Here is a 17047-nt window from a genome sequence, read left to right as displayed (position 1 = left end):
GGTCCTCTTTATCTGAAAAAGACATGACATGGTGAGAGACCTGGGTGCTGAGTCTATTGTCTGGCCTCTTGTGGCCTCATGTCTCTCATAACCAGGCAGGACATTTCCCATCTGCAGGTCTGGCCTTGTACCACAGTCATGTTTCTGACGCTTCATTTTCTGTCGTCTGGTTTCGGCCTGAGTCTTATTTCAAGGTGAGCTCATCCCCTCGGTCCCTGCAAAGAGAGAGGGCGAGGAAGGGAAAGTGAGGGGGAGAATCCTCCAAGGTCACTTTCGGTGTCTCTCTGTTAGAGTTGGTGAGTTCCTGACAAGGCAGAGACAGTTTCAATTTCTCACCGACTGTCAAGAGCGCCCTGTTTTTTAAACGCATGTGAGACAGATATAAGCAGAGGAAGATGTTCCCTGACTTTTTGGTATTATCTGAGGGGCATTCTTTTCTCCGGCCTTATCTCTCTGTCAGTAATGGGCCTTCAGTGATTCCTGCCAGATAGCTGTTGCGGATGGACTGTTAGGCAGGCAGATAGAGCAAAGCTTTCCCAGATACTGTAGATCTAGACCTGGCTGTTTTTCCGCATGTTTCTGCCCCTCGGTGATTGGTAAATCCCACTGAATGGCACTTTGACAGACACCGCACCTCTGCTTTTTAGTAGATTGGAGAAAAAAAAAAAACAGGTGATGACAGAAGTATTGCACGGTGAACTTTCTTTGACCACCTCTTCAATCAAAAGTACAGTAAGTTATCTTTTTCTTCCAGGTGTGATGAAGATATGTGTCAGAGAGCTTTGATGTGACACATCCCGGACATCTTCATCTGGTGCTCCTGACTTGGAGCTTGTTGTTGCTTTTATTGTTTCATGAAACAATCCACTGAGGGGAAGGATGCCATGTCAAAACTGTTTTCAGAGGCTTTGACGCTAAAGGGGAATGCAAACTTCAAAGAAAGGAAACTGTGTGCACGCCTGTGTGTGTGCAAGAGTGCCCTAAACAATACTGGCCTCCTGTTGACAAGTTAATGATACGTTAATTGCCTGATGAGCATATGAACTTACAGTCCTCGCATTCTCTCCAAGATAAAACCCCCAAAAGTATATCCTCCTTGAAGGCATTCAGTTAACTCTACAACTCTTCACTTTACTTGACTATGACCGATTAATGTTTGGGGAATTGGGGAGAAAAAGCAGAGGGGAGGAGTGGAGGGGCTGATAAGGGAGTTGAAAGCAGAGGCGGTGAGGAATGAGAGTAGAAGCAATAGGCTGGACTCCTGCTGTCTCCTCTTTGGGGAGATCCCCACTAGTGCTGTCCTACTGTAGTGGAAGGACAGGCTCAGTCAGGGGTCTTTGAAGTACTGCTCTGTTATTACATGGACTGGTTTGTCCTTTGTGCTGCTATTATACAGTCAACGCACCATATCCGAAGACAGCTCCCATCCCTCAAACAACTACAAATCTAAGCTGCGTCAGACCGGCCCATGCAGAGCGGAGAAAGATCCCCAACAACATCACTGAAGTTCAACACAGTGCTCTTGTATTTCCAAATGTTTGGCTTACCACTCAAGAGACGCAGATCCAGTTCTTAATCATAACGCTTGTTAAACAAATGCTTTGGAGTACGTTTCACTCCTGCTGTGGATGAGATTGGTTTATCACTAACTTTTAACTTGATCTCCATTTCGGAATATGGAAATTACCAGCTGTTGCGAGAGCAAACAGAATGCAACATGAAGATATCATGCCATGTTGGTGTTAACCCCTCTTCAGCTCTGATGCTGCAGCTGCCATCTGCATGTGTGAGTGTCTGAATGTCAACTCATATGTCTAGTATAGTGTTTTTAATCACAGGAGAAATACAACATATTTTCAATACAGCTGGGCAATATGTCAAAATGATATTGATATCGTGATATGAGACGAGATATCGTAGATTTTGGATATCATAATGTTGTAAGTGTTGCCTTTTCCTGGTTTGAAGGCTGCATTACAGTAATGTGATTTAATTTTCTGACCTTAACACAAAGCTCGAGCTGTTCTATTATTTGCTTAGTCATTGTATCCACATTACTGGTGATAATTTAGCAAAAATCTCAGTGTTTAAATATTTCGTAAAAGCACCGATAGTCAACCCTACAATACTGTCGCAACATTGGCATCGAGATATTTGATTTTCTCCATATTGCAGCACTAATTAGCAACAAGTCTGTTGTCTATTGTCTTAATTAACTAATAAATCCTTTAAATGTCAAAAGCCCAAGGTGAAGTCTTTAAGTGGGTCCAACCAACCACACAACCCAAAATTATTCAACATTCTATCAAAGAAAAGCAGAAAATCCTCCTATCTGTGCAGCCAGCTCCAGCAATTCTTCTGACTGACTCATCAATTAATCAGCTAATAGTTCTACCTTTACTGCCATTACTACTCTATCAAGGTGCATTGATCCCACATCCAGATTTCGAGCGTGTGCATTTGTCCCCTCCAGTAAAAACTCAAAAGTAGCAGAGGACTTTTATTTTGACAAAATTAATGTCATTCCCACCATAACCTGATGCAGGAAAGGCACAAATTGGTGCGTAAAAATTTACTGGAATGCAGGAAATTAAGTGTTTGATGCGCCAATTTCCTGGCGGAGGATCCCCAAACCCTCCACATCATATGTGTCCTCCCTGATGTCAAAACGAAAACCTACTCTGCAGTATTTATCCTATCTTGGTGAAGCTTATAATCTTCAATTTCAGTTGCCAAAGTGTTAAGATGGGTTGATAATGGTCATTTCTCAAGGCTGAAGCGTGTGGTGTTGTTGCACTGGCTTGAATTCCAGAAGTCTGATTTTCTGCCAAGCTTAATTAGAAACCTCTATTAGCTAAAAAAAAGGCAGCATGTCAGTAGTGTTGAAAGTTAACCTTTAATAGTGTATAGATTGTTGGAGAGATTCTGAGCTCCTTGTGCACTGCTGGGGATTTCCCACAGCGCTGTTAATCTAATATGAAACTCTCTGAGCAGTATGTGATATTTGATGTGTAGGTGTTTGATGATAAACTTGCCCTTTGTGCTGATATTAAAGAAGAATGTTGTATTTGTGTTGATGCCTTTAATATAACTTTGTGTACAGATTGTGTTTACCTTTAAACCTGCTTTCTGTGGCTCCCTGCACAACTTTTAGTAGGAGTGACACAGTCTCAACCCAAACTGAGATCGTCAGTCTCACACTCAGGCTGGATTTATTGCAGGGCTGTTGCATTGGATTGCATTAGATGGTACAGGTGTACCACTAAACTCTGCTGCTGATGAAAATGACAGCCTTTGTTTGGTGAAGCCTAATAGTCCCTGAGGTTTTTTTTATGTGATATAAAATAACAGATCTGGAAATATTCTAAATTCAGAACACCAGAAGTATGTTTAATAATTCACCTAGATAGTTCCCCCCTCTCTTCTCTCGCTCCCCCCTCTCTCTCTCTGTCATTTGCAAGGTCAGTGGGTGCAGAAGGTTGGGCTTTAGTTGTGTTCTGTCGTCGTCACTTTCTCCTCAGAGCTGCAGGCTGCGACAGAGAGCCGGCTTATATAGAGACAGAGCCTCCACAAACACTCAACCTGTGCCAGCCAGGGAGCAGCAGCTTGTTTTGCGCTTAGTTTTTAAGTATTGTTTCTCGGTAATAACTGAGTGATAAGGGCCGCCTGGTTTCGTGGAAGCTCTGAAACGTGCCCACAATATAAGGGGACGCACTTTACTCCGAGCCTATTTATTTTCCAGCTGACGTGGGAGCGAGAGAGAGCAGGCTGCTGCTGGACTGTTGGTTGGGCATCTGTGTGTGTGTGTGTGTGTGCTGGGGAGGAGAGGAGAGGAAAGAAGCGGCGTTGACCTGCTGGGATATTTTTAAGACATCTGCGCTGTTTTTTCCAGCAATCAGGCAGGACTGTTGTCTCCTGTGTGGACAGACTACACACTCAGAGCGATGACTGTACTGAATTACCCACCGGCTCTCTGTAATTTCTCCAGCGAAGCCAGCCCCACCACCTCCACCCGCCCTTAGATTCAAGCTGCTGTGGAACAAGTCAGCACCGTCACCGTTGTCTAACAGCTGGGGTTTACACTTTACAATGTCTTGAGACGCGACGGGGAGGCTACAAAGATGATGACAGTGAGTATGGGCGCGTTTAAATGGCACTGATGTTGCATCCAGGCTACTTTTAGCTCTGTCTCCCCGGGTGGGTTTAACTAATGCAGGCGGTGACTTTAATTCTGGGCCGATTATAGTGTATGGAGAGGGGGGTCAGTGTGGTCGCAGCTGTAGTGGGGTGTCATCTTCCGTGTGATAGTGTGATATTGGGCGTTTCTGTCACCGCTGTTGCCGGGGGGATATCAGCTTCCTCCTGGGACTTTTTGGGAACATTACATCATAAGAGTAGCCTATGAATGGCACATTGAAGGAGCGCACGCGTATTAATCCAAATGTTTATATCATGACTGATGTGTGTTTGTAAATCAAAAGCCCACCTTGATATAGATTATATGTTGCTGGATGTGATCATGCAACTGTCATGCGTGCAGCTTGGAGTATACGCTCGACGCACGCAAGGACTGGGCGTATGTGATGATGCCCCCAAAGCATCTAGAGACCGACAAGGAGTTGTGAGGGTAGTCTGTGACATAAATTAAACGCCCCCCAGACGCTCGCCCGGCTGCGGGGTGGGGATCGGTGCAGCTGTCAATTTGCATGTATTTTGTGGCCAAATCCAGGCTGTATGGTCCGCCTGCCTGCCTGCCTGCCTGCGCTTCGGTTAATCCCACAGCGGATCAGCTTTACCGCTTCAGCCTGCCGTCTTGCAGCGCCTTCCCCTTCTCTCTCATACACACACACACTTTAAATGATTACATTATTTTAATCGGGCTCATGTGACCGTGGTGTATTGACGCGATAATATCTGGAAGCGCTTGTTTTGGAGGCTGCACACATCGGGATAACACTTCAAGAAAAAAAAGGATCGGTGACCGAGATTTGAAACGCGATCGCAGCTCGGATAGTCCGCTTCTATTCAGTCTTCCCACTTTGGAGAGGAGAACCCACCCTGGGTTCCTGGATCCGGGGTTTTTATAGCACTTAAAGGGTGACAAAGCCGAGATGACAGGCTGGTTCACACACCACAGGGACTGGTGACCGTGTGGTGATCCAGCGCGTTTGATGAGCACATCGGTAAGGTTGTTGTACGCTGTGTCATGATACATCCACACATTGCACGATCTGTGTGTCATTTTTAAGCCTGAACATCATATTTTACAAATTCGCATTAATCGTGACCGGGGTCGTTTTGCTTTATAATGCCAGGTCTAAGCGATTTCGCAGCATTAGGCCATAAGTAGGCTAGTAATGTTGTGTTCCCTTAAGTCCTCCCCCTGCAGTTGTAAACCTACAGGGGCTCCTGGAGTTTCTCGTGTCAGGAACCCACAGATTATTGGAAATGTTCTCTTGGAAGTAGATGTGGGGTTGTAAATATCACCACTGTCTAGACTGGGGAGCAAAAATAAAACAGCATCATACATTTTGGCACTGGTCTTATTCATGAGTGAGGTAATAATACTGAAATGTAACTCTCTCTGAACACCCTGGAGGTCCCAGCACCCCAGTGGCAGTGCAATATGTTACCAAGACTTTTTAATATTGCTACTAAGTACAGTTTAGCTATAGGTGCCATAGGTGTAGCTTCCAGGGGGACACAGGGGCCACGTCCCCCTCAATATTTAGAACAAAATTAAAGACAGTTGCACAATATTTGATGTAGTAAAGGCACAAAAGTGCATAAAAATTCACCAGACTGCAGGAAATTAAGTGTTCGATGCCCTTGGCCAAGGCAAACATGCCTCTGTGGCCCCATTTGTGCCACCAGTGCCATCTTTATCCCTGCAGCAGCTTTACCTCTATTCTCATGGAGAAATGCAAGCTCCTCATCACGGAGTGGCTTATGTCTCTACTCTGCATCAGCAATTTGTGTATCTCCTCTCCAAGATGCTGAGTCATATTGCTTTGCCCAACATAGATATTTTCTGCACTGGGCTTTGACGTCAACAGCCAGTGTCTGCACAGGTGTGGTCCAGCAGCCATAACTCAAGAAAGCTCATTATAATTAGGATAATACTGTATGTGTTGCAGTTTCTTCCGCTTGAGTCTTGTGCAAAACTGCTGCAAGTCCTCCTGGTCTCAACCAGTAATTAGCAATCTTCATAATTAATTTCTTTTCCAGAGCAACTCATAATGTGGATCACCGAGGAATGTGTTGTTCATTTCTCTTTGCCCTGAGAGAAATTTTGCTGCTCCTTGCTTTTCATTAAGTTTTAAAAGTGGTGTGAGGCACTATGATAATGCCTTCCTGCGGAGAGAAAGACTGATAACTCGGCAAGAGGAGGCTCAGGTCAGGTGGAGATTTGTGGAGGGCTGTAAACAACGCGGACGTTTTCATTAGCTGTGAACTAAACAGTCAGATGGTGATTGGAGCTCTGCGGGAGCGACACAGTCAAGGTTAGACAACAACTCTGGACTCATCTGTCCATGTCACGGTTTGGTGTGTTGTGTATTGGAATGTCAGTGTCACTCACTCTCACCCCTCACAACACCCTGTTTTCTCCCTGTGGTGCTGTACAGATGTAGCAGTGGGTGGTGGGATATTATTCTGACACATTCAGCAACACCGGCTCCGCCTTCACTGTGTGTGTCAAGTGTTGCACAAGCCCACACGCACATGTAAACATTCACCAATGCAGAGGAATGTATGATCACTCAGCATAGTCGAGTAAGACTGGGGAACACTGGAGCAGTGCAGTTGTACAGCAGAACAGCAGAACACAAGACAACACGTCCAAGAGAGACACAAAATTCTGTGCAGAAAGGAAGTTCATGCGGGACAGGAAGTGCTGTGTGGTCGGCGGTCTCAAACCACAACACTGGTGTGACTAATCTAAGTCTACACACTTCCCTAAATTCTCTTTTAATTTTCCTCTTCTCCTTCCTCTTCCCTGTCTTTTCTCTGTCTTTATATTAAACTCATGTTCTTTGCTCATTCGTGTTCCTCAGTTTGACTCTTTTTCTCTGTTTGTTTGTCGTTGCAGGATTACCGGGAGGATGGCATGGACCTGGGGAGTGATGCATCCAGTCGCTCCAGCTCAGAGTCCAACTCCAACAAGGTTACACCTTGCTCCCCTTCTATTGACCTGGCCAATTTGGAGGACTACAAATCCTCCCCCTCTCTGGACCTGGTCACCTTAGAGGACTATGAGGAGGACGAGGACTACCAAGAGTATAAAAAGAAGGTGATAGAGGAGTGGGAGAGTGAGTATGGAGAAGACTACACTTCTCCACAGCCGCCCGGTCAGGAAGAAGGCAGAGGAGGTGTTGGGGGGGTTGACGGCCTTAGCGAAGGCTACAGGAAGACAGTGAACAGTCGCAGCCTCGCTGAAGAATTCCAGGATGTGAAGACCGTCCCGCCCCTCCCGGCCCCCAGCGGACGCACTGCCACCTCAGTTGCAGCCGTCCCAGAGGAACTGAAACAGAACGGCAATCTGATTTTGCCCAGGAGCCACCAGCTCCACTCGCCCAGTACACCGCAGGGCAGCACAGGGACTCCCAAGCCCCGCCACCGCAGCTCCAGTCAAGGCAGGGGGAGCCGCAGCACTGGTGGGGTTGGTGGTGGTGGTGGTGGAGGTGGAGAAGGCAGTGGAGGGACTGGGGGACGGATGGGGAAATACAAAGAGCAGGAGAGCGTAGAAGAGGAGCCTCTGCCCACCATGGACTGGGCAGCCCTGGAGAGACACCTGGCTGGGCTGCAGTGCAGAGAGCAGGAGAACCAGAACCTCAACCACAACCAGAACCACAACATGGGCAAGACCAACTACACCTCTGTAAGTGTCTACACATTTCACTTGTTGTTCCAGTATGTTCCTGAGCTTTGCTGCTCATGTGTCAAAGGTTATCTCACACGGAGTTTTCCCATGCGCTGGTGGGCATATGATATCCAGCAGCTATCTTTGTCAGCTGGAAACATGAGGTTAGGTTAGCTGGAGTAAGGTAGAGGGATTAGTCAGCTAATGTAGCGTTAAGCTATGTGCCTCACCTATTAACCTGACCATCATGGAAATCTGGGCAACATAAGTACACTGACTCAGAGGATCGTTAATGTACACCAGAGCAAGCAAATAATTGTTAATATCTGATGACTCTGGACAGATAATGTGGTGCTGACATCACAGTTTTGTATCTGTTTAACCTAATTTTAAAAGCTCTGGATGTCCTTTGTTGTGGCTATGTGGTGTTCTTACCAGAAGAGGTCAGTGTTGCACTGACATTCTGCATAGAGCTGCTGCAGGCCTTTCATGCCACACCAGCAGCTCCAGCTCTAAAGGCTGTTATGATTCACTTACAATCTCATGACATCACTCACTTTGAATCACAATCCCAGCCAGAGTTTTATGGTTTATTGCTGCTCTGTGGGTCCAAAAGGGTGTAGCTTCAAAAACGCTAAGGGAGGAGCAGGAGAAAATTGTTTACAGCAGCCACAGTTTCAGTGCAGATGCTCTTATGTCACTGAATAAAACCAAGCTAAGGCCAGTGTGTGTATGAGAAAGGGGTAGATGTTCTCTTTTGGTGTGCAAGCACCAAGACTTTTTCCTCAGTGCACACAGACAATGGCTGCAGCCAGTGCTATTGTGAGTGTGTTGTGTGTGTTGTGTGTCTTTGTTTGCCTGTCCTGGAGGCCCCCTCTGTCTCCCTGAGGCATGCCAGGAATGCAGCGGGAAAAGTGGGGGATGAGAGGAAGGAAGGAGAGAGGAAAGGACAGGAAGATGGTATCTTAAGGTTCAGGCAGTTCGGGGTCACATGGTTCATGTGTTTGTGTCAATGTTCATTACCTGCCGTCCATCTTAAACGAGAAGGTCACCTCCATGCTTGCTGTAGTCTGGGGAAAGTCTGCTCCGTCTCTCCGCCTCTCCCTCTCTCCCGAGGCAGTGGGATGTGATATAATTGACCTGGGTGGAGGAAAATCTCTTGAAAGAGAGCCTCTGTCTCCACATGCAGCCACTATCTTCTGCACACACACACATTCACACACATGCTCCTCCGTTTAGACTCGCTCTTGGGCTCTGCTGGTGTCTCCCATATGGGTACATGAAGGTATTGTAGACTAGGACTGGTGTGGTAGATAGAGATAGCCTGGTCCGGATGCTGATAAAGTGCCACAGCTTCCGACTGTCTCTCCGATTACAGGGAAAAACCAATCCTCGGGAAAATCCTCAGATTTTGATGGCCCTGAGTAGATAAGAAATTTGAATTTTAGAGCCGTGTAATACCACCTAAGCTGGGAGCAGGAGAGATCTACCAGAAAAGACTGTGCTGTGGCTACATCCGTAAAGGAATTCCAACTTCTGACATGTAAATTTAACCTTCTGGTTTATTTTGTCATACCTCTGAGCTTCCTGACCCTCTGCGAACCTGCCAACAAGAGCGCAAAAGTAGCCAAGTGTCATTTAAGGAACTGAGACTGAAAATGTCTGTCAGTATCATGGTGCTCCTGAGTTTCTTAATTCTTAAATTTGCAGGACTTAGCAGACACCCCAGAGGAAAAGGGAGGCTGGTGCTTTTAAAATGTTGTTAAATATTTAGACATCCACTCAGGCGGGACCCACCAGCGAGATGATGCGTGTGTTCACGTACGGAGGGGGTCTGTCTGTCTGGGATGTTGCAGTGGTCCAGAGGGACAGAGATATTCATGCTTCAGTAGAGCTTCAAAAGCATCTGTGCTTTCAGAGAGACGGGACACAGTGACGCTCAAAGCTAATAATCTGTGGTTGTCACTGCAGTGCCTGGAGATGCGCTCAGCTGGTCTCCAGTCAGATGCAGCTACAGTACACACATACATTTTTGTTTATATAAGAAAATGTTAAAATATGGGTTAGGTAAAAATGAACAGGATACACATAGCATAGAGACCTACTCCTGCACAGTGGTTGTCCTGTCCACGTCTCCATGGCAACAGTCCCTTTTGCACTGTCTGGTCAGTGACAGGGTTGAATCATAGTGCAGGAGAGTCTGCAGGGCTTTGAAAACTTCATTTAGCTGCATTTAAAGGAGTAGTTTGACATTTTGGGAAGTGCACTTACTCACTTACTTGCCAAGAGTGAGATGAAAAGATTGCCATGTATGGTATTATGAAGCTACAGCCAGCAGCCAGTTAGCCTAGAATAGCACGAAGACTGAACATTTAGCCTGTCTCTGGCCTCCAAATGTAACAAAATCCACCCACCAGCACCTCTAAAGCTCACTTATCAACACTGTATATCATGTTTTTTAATACACCCTGAAACCAGAGAGTAAACAGGAGAAGTTCCAGTGTCACTTTTTACAATTAAGCCAAATGTCAAAGTACTTTTTCATCATGCAATGACATGTTTTTTTGTGCTGTAGTTTTGCTTGTACATTAATTCTTGGGCACTGGAGCTACTCTGTGCTGTATAAACCTTTCTTTATCCTGCATGTTGTTTCATTTTTGTACTAATGGACTACTCATATTGGTGCAGGTGTGTTTAGTTAGGGTGTGGTTTCTGGCTGCTGTAATCTCAGCGCCTGCCTGCAGGCTGTGGGTGTGGTGTCAGGAGGATTCACGAGGATGAGGGGCATGCTGACCTGTTAGTGATTTGTTTCTAATTAACTCTGGAGTCGCGTGGCAAAGAGGGGCCCACAGGGACCTCAAGTACACCAGGGGTAACACTACCCCTAACCCTCCATTTAGCTCCGCACCCCTGAAAGACAAACAATAATATTATTCTTCCGAGCCGGTCTTGAGGTGAAAAAGGCAAAGATGGGTGCAGTCTACATGCATGGCTATCTATACTCAAATTTACCCTGTGTTGTGTTAAATCCATGCCTGCAGGCTACTTCTTTTCAATCCCACACCCAGACTTGCTCAATAAATTTAAAAAACACCCCATGGGTAAACTGTGGTTAGAAAGATAGGGCCTGTGCTGGGACCTGCAGCACCACTCCTACTTTAAAAGTGTCTCCCTCTTTCCCTCTCTCTCTCTCACACACGCACACACACATTGAACTTCTCGTCATGCCAGAATATTGACTGCACATGTGAGTGCATTGTTTCATATCAAGCACTGAGCAAATTTGTCAAGCAGCAGGCAGACTCAAATACAGTGTGTTCAGGCGTAGGTTCACACTGACGTACTAATGCCTTGTGACATGTGTGAAATCCATAATGCATATATTCTTACAGTGCATTACAAAGATGAAGCACGTCACCCCTAAACACCACCAACACCTACATGCTCTCTTCACACATGCATGTCACTTACAACAATGATTACAGGCTTGCCATCCTGTATTTTAGAGGTTTTAAAGGTGAACTCTACCAATTTTACACATTTGGATCACTTGACTATAAAAACAAGTTGCATGTCTTTTGAAGCTCTGAAGGAGCCATAGGCTTCAACTTCTGTAGGAGGATTAGGTCTGTAAGTAACCCCAGATGATTTGAAACCTTAAACCAAAAACCTGTGTAAAAGTCACGCATGGAGTGTTGAAAGGTCTGATGAAAAGATTAAGTTGCATAATGGGAAGTGTTGGACCCTTGCTTTTGGAGTTTGACTCCAAAAGGAAACAACACTAGGAAATAGAAGTCACGATATGTTGGCCTCTGCCAAAATTGGCCATCTTTTTTTATTGCTTTGCTGGCAAGTCCCCTAAAGTCCCTTTCCAGACATGTCATGAAGTATTTATACTAATATTTTATTCAACATGTTTTTTCCACATAACTGTTAAAGAACAAAAAGGGTCTGGAAGTAGATCTACTCCTTCTTTCTCATTGAGAAATTTGCTTGGGATGGGTTTCGCTTTTGCTTTCTGCTTTCCCCAGCGCTGCTCGCGTTTGGTCAGCTGGTGAAAGAGCAGTGCGCATCAAGACGGCTAGCTTTAGCGTAAGAGAAAACATCGGAAAGATTCAGTCATACATGTTGAGCCTTAGTCAGACTCAACTGAGGCGTCTTTTGTGCACCAAAATCAGCGACTAGCAGAAATATCAGAATGGAAAGTAAGTTAGCATCTGTTATTTGTTGTTTGTTAGCTTGTAGGCTAACTGGCAGTGACTGACACAGCATTAGTGGTTGTGAAACATATAGTAATAGCTCCTACTGTAGAGATTTTAGTGAATATTGGAAGGAAGCTCCAGGGTCCGGTTTACATCCAAACATTGCACACTCTACGATGTTTGCTGTCAAAACTTCTTTCAGGTTACTTTGCCATTGTTGTGTTGACATCTGTTTCCCCGTCGATATGTGTTTCCTGTTTGAGAATCACAGGATGGCTGTTCTTATTTGTGACACACGCCATATCTACTTTGCCAGGTGTATTCAATCTCTGATTTTAAGGAAGTATGCTGATAATGCCCCCTTCAGTAGAAGAATGGAAAAACACCTCTGTAGTGACAAACTTTGCACAGGTACAAGCCAGTGTAGCCAAGATCAGACATTTTAGGGGACATACATAGAGGAAAACACACTCGACTGAAGGAGGACTTTCACTTTATGTCAGTGCAATACAAAATTAGGCATTAAATTAATGGAATTTGAAATGGCATATCATAAAGCAACATAACTTTATTCCATTCGAAATAACAATATGCTAACGGTCCATCTGCCCTGTAAAAACTTGTACAACCTTTACGTGTATCATCTCTCTGAGGACAGATGTGATGGTTTGTATGTTTTCCCAGCTATCAGAAAAAGTAGCAGGTGGATGAACATCTACTTAATAGGAGAGTGCTGCTCAAGCGCATCATATAAACACTAAAAAAAAAAGGCCAAGAGCCTGACCAAAGTGTGGAAGTGTGGAGTGCTCTGCCCCAGAAAGGCACTCAGTGGCTGTAGAAAATAAAAGGATGAGAGAAGAGCAGAGAGAGGTCAGAAAAAAGAGCAAAGGAAGAGAGATTCCTCTGTTTCTCTCTCTCTCCACTCTGCGCTCTGTGATTATGTACAAGTTCAGTAGTTGAACTGTGCTCGCCGCCCTCCACTAACAACCTAACTACTACCTTCACCCAGTGCTCAGACTTTGCCACGTAGAGCTAGAGAGGGCGAGGATAGGAGACGGAAGAAATTGTAGGGTTTGAGAAGTCCTCAGTGCAGCTATAGTGGATATTAATAGGTACAAACAATAGGTGCATACACTGGAATCAGATCCTGCATTGGGAAACAAAGCAGGGACATCTGAAGCGAGGATAGTAGTAGAGGGAGGTGAGAGAAGGCGAGTGGAGACAGAGGTATGGTTTGAATGAAGACAGTAGCGAGCCAAGAAGGGGTGGAAAGTTGAAGGAGTAGATAGTCAGCATGTGGGTAGGAAGTGGGACGAGGCTTCGGAGATGGGGGGCAGGGCTTTAGCCAGGTGTGGAGAGCGCCTTGTGAGGCTCCAGTGTCTGGTTCAGCCCCCAAGGCTTAACCACTGTTCCTCGTGTGTGTGAGTGTGTGAGTGTGTGCCGGTACCAGCTGAAACACGCCCGGCCCTCAGCACACCACAGCTTGCACACACACTCTCCTTACACACAGTGAGTGCACCGCCTCTGCTTTTAGAGTCAGGCAGTGTTCTGTCTTGTGTTAGTCCATAGACATGCACACACTCACCTCACTGAATCAAGGGATATCCTTTTCTTCTCATGGTATCCTGACAGTCTGCCACTGTTGGTAGACCTGTTTTTCCTTGCCTTTTTTTTTTTTTTTATCAGTGGAGTGTTGTTCATCTCAGCTTAACCTTGGATTCCTCACAGCAAGTCGGGCACTTAACTCAGGTAAAGCAGAATGTGAAATTTGTACAAGTGTGCTTTCTGTCCACTTTTCAACATTACATGTGGCTGTAGTCAAACCAGGACAAAAGTTCAGACTCAAAGTTAGATAAAATGTTTGCCAAAAGCCTCCTAAAGCCTCCTAATGTAATTATAGCCCAGGGCACTACATTCCTCCGCTGTGACATGTCGTCTTTTGAGTTTCTGTGTAGCAGAAAAGTTAAATATGTCAAGAATGAAACATAAAGTTGAGCCAGCTGCACATCTGTCCATGCATCTCAGTTTCCTCAGAGCTAATATTCTGTGTGACCCTCTAACAAAGAGCAGGTTCATGCTGGCAGGACTCTGACCATATGTGGGTTTCTGCTTGGTAGCACTCTCGTGTTTTTTTCTCTCTCACAAAAAAATATCATGAAATATGCAGTGCACATGTATTTGAATCCTGTTTTAAATAAGCAAAGCTTCGCGCTTTACACCTGTTTTGAATGTTCCTTTACTTTTAGGTGCAGAGAAAGTGACACAGCGAGCAGCGCTCAAAGAACTAGCAAAAGGACAACTGATTAAAATCTCTGTGTTGTCTCTGGATGCCTCATCTCACTTCAAGTCTACTGTTAAAAGTTACACTGGCACACACAAAAAAGATTGACTGGTGACTGCATGCATTCTACACATCCATCTGTATGGAGGAAAAAACACTCCAAAGACACTTCTGAAAGACAAACAAGCCAAAGCAGTAAATCTGTTTCAAGGGTCTTGTTATATACGGTTGGAAAACAAATGGAGAATAAAGCAGATAAGACACAGCTGGCACTGTAAAGCTTTGCTTTACACTGGCCTTGTCAGCCTGTGGTCCTTGGCAGAAGCAAAACATCAGAACAAAATACCTTAAATGGGTAAAATCAGCAAGTATTTCACTGTCCATGATTTATTGTGCTCAACCAGCCCAGCAAATCAGTGCTCCGGACTAACACCTTGCATTTGTTGCACTGGTGCGTCTAACTTTTTCTTCTAGGTGCACCTGCACATTATTTAGATGCACCCAGAATTTTTCACTGTGCCATTTGGCACCGCAATAAAACATTTTTAGTGATACCTTTTTTCAGTTCCCATAAACACTGGTCATTTGTTAACCAGGGGTGTAAGGATACATGTTTCAAACCACAGTTTACTGTTTGGTGCAAGTTTGGTACAGTGGGAAAAAGAACAAATCCATAATGATCCGTTGGCTCCAGTATTCACCAAAGTAAATTCAATTTGCTTCAGTATTTTTTAATATTATTATATTATGCTCTTGCATGTAAAAACTCCTTTAAAGCAGCAGGGATGAGGAGTTTTGCTCTGGTTTGTTTTTTCCTCATCCCAGTGATCAGCACATCTGGGTGATGCCGTTGAATGTGTGTTAGCATGTCATCCTTCAGCTCTGCCTTTTTATTTACACTCACCATTGCGTGACAGACATGCCAATCTGCTTGTTGCAGTAAAAGGCATCACACTCACTGTCTCTGGCTTGTTATGCTAACCTCAGCATTAGTGTTGTCAAAAATATCAATTGATCAAAATATATTAATTCTGAATATTTGAAACGGTTTCTACTACAGTTACTACAGTCACTCTGCCTAGAGATAAAAGGCATTGTTGTCACATTATAGCCTTGTTTTATTTATTTTTTGATTTAAAAAAATTGCCTTGTGGTATCAAAAATGGTACTGAATATCAATGTTTTCAAAGTATTGTATCAAAGTTAGAAACTCCAGTATCATGACAACATTACTTAGCATATGTTGCCATCTGCTAACAGCATAGGACTACAGCTCAAAGTTTGCAAGCGGTACTTGCACTTATGAGCTTTGAATCTGCATTATGTAGATCAGTGTGATAAATGTCAGGCACACTGGGGCGACCAATTAAAATCTTTAGTTGCAAACGTGCCCGATGGCCAGCTGTCTGCTTGGAGTGTCATGTAGCAAAGATATATAGTTGTGTTTGTTGTTGACAAGTATTTATCACTGTGGAGCCCAGTATTGATCCCAAGGCCTTTACCTGTGCTTTAAAAGGAAAGCCAGTTCGCCAAGTCAGGTGGGCTGCCATGTTTTGTTTCGATGGGTTACACACCTGCACACACTGATGTAAACTTTTAGATTGGTTGTCAGAATGTTCTACCCGTAAATGCTACATTAGGCCTGTCACAATAAGAATGTGAACAAAACTTTGGTAAACACATACCAGAATAAACAGCAGGGTTTTCCCGAACATTGTAGGACACAGCATATAAACCTTTTTTTAGTGTCTAATCAGAAGACAAAAAACAGAAGAAAAAAATCTGAGACAAGTTTTACTGTCACAGGATGTACTTGCATCATAATGCTGCATACAATTATTTATCCCAACTATTTCTGGGACAGTGCATTGTCCAGCAAAAGTAGTTATCATCACAGGCCTGCTCTACATACAAACTGTAACCAGGGGAAACACAAACACCCAAGAAACTCCAAGTTCAAGTCTCGTAGACAGGCGTGGTAATGCCTTAACTGCTCTTATCTGGTGTCAAAGTACAGTTTAATCAGCTACCTGATAATACCTTCTTGTCTGCACAGGTAAACAAACAAAAACATATTTGTACTGATGAGTAATAATGACACTAGAGGTGTAGATAAAATGATAAGCTTCCTATTTGGTCACTTGATCTAGAAGAGGAGTGTGTTTAATGATTCAGAATCATGTCACCAAGGACAGCCGGCTGCATTGTGGGTAAATCAGATAGACATGCTGCTGTGATTGGATATGCAGCACCAGTGTTTTGGGTGGGAACGCATGGCCTACAGCTACACATTCCTCCACTCTTTGTCTGATTGATCATCTTGATTGATACAGAAAATGTCACACAAACACACCCGTCCTCTGATTCATTCAAACCATGATTCAAGGTCTGAGAGTCAAACCCCTCTTCAGCCTGTGCTATATCCTGTCTGGTATGGAAGTCAGCTTAGGCTCATGCCAGCTCATTTTACTACACAAGTCTCCACCGTCTTCTTCTTTTCTCTCCTTCTTCCCTTCTTCCTTTCTTTCAGACATCCCCTGTCCTTCACAACCATTCCCACTCCTGTTCCCTGCTAATTGTCCTCTTCCTCAAGCTGTCAGGAAGCATTATAGTCTAATGTTCTCACGCAGCCAAAATACAGCAGGAGACCATTTCCCCCCCCCCCCCCCCCCCCCCCCCCCCCCCCCGCCTCCCACTCTCCAC

General features: G+C 44.7%; 1 protein-coding gene across 3 annotated transcripts in view; it reads left to right on the top strand.

Annotated features, from left to right (window-relative positions):
- Positions 1 to 17047, top strand: part of schip1 (schwannomin interacting protein 1) — a 281861-nt gene that overhangs the window by 225949 nt on the left and 38865 nt on the right. Inside the window, exons 1-2 of one of the 3 annotated variants that reach the window (XM_050068322.1) lie at positions 3539 to 4130; positions 7091 to 7879. In XM_050068322.1, the coding sequence (XP_049924279.1) occupies positions 4122 to 4130; positions 7091 to 7879 (798 nt within the window). In that variant the 5' untranslated portion in view covers positions 3539 to 4121. Of the gene's footprint in view, positions 1 to 3538; positions 4131 to 4253; positions 5184 to 7090; positions 7880 to 17047 lie in introns of those variants that run through there. The other 2 variants (XM_050068313.1, XM_050068304.1) reach the window with 2 other exon arrangements.

The sequence above is a fragment of the Epinephelus moara genome, chromosome 2 (assembly GCF_006386435.1).
Source record: "Epinephelus moara isolate mb chromosome 2, YSFRI_EMoa_1.0, whole genome shotgun sequence".
Taxonomy (NCBI): Eukaryota; Metazoa; Chordata; class Actinopteri; order Perciformes; family Serranidae; genus Epinephelus; species Epinephelus moara.
The sequence above is the reverse complement of the archived record's forward strand: the minus strand, read 5'-3'. Positions and strand labels throughout refer to the sequence as shown.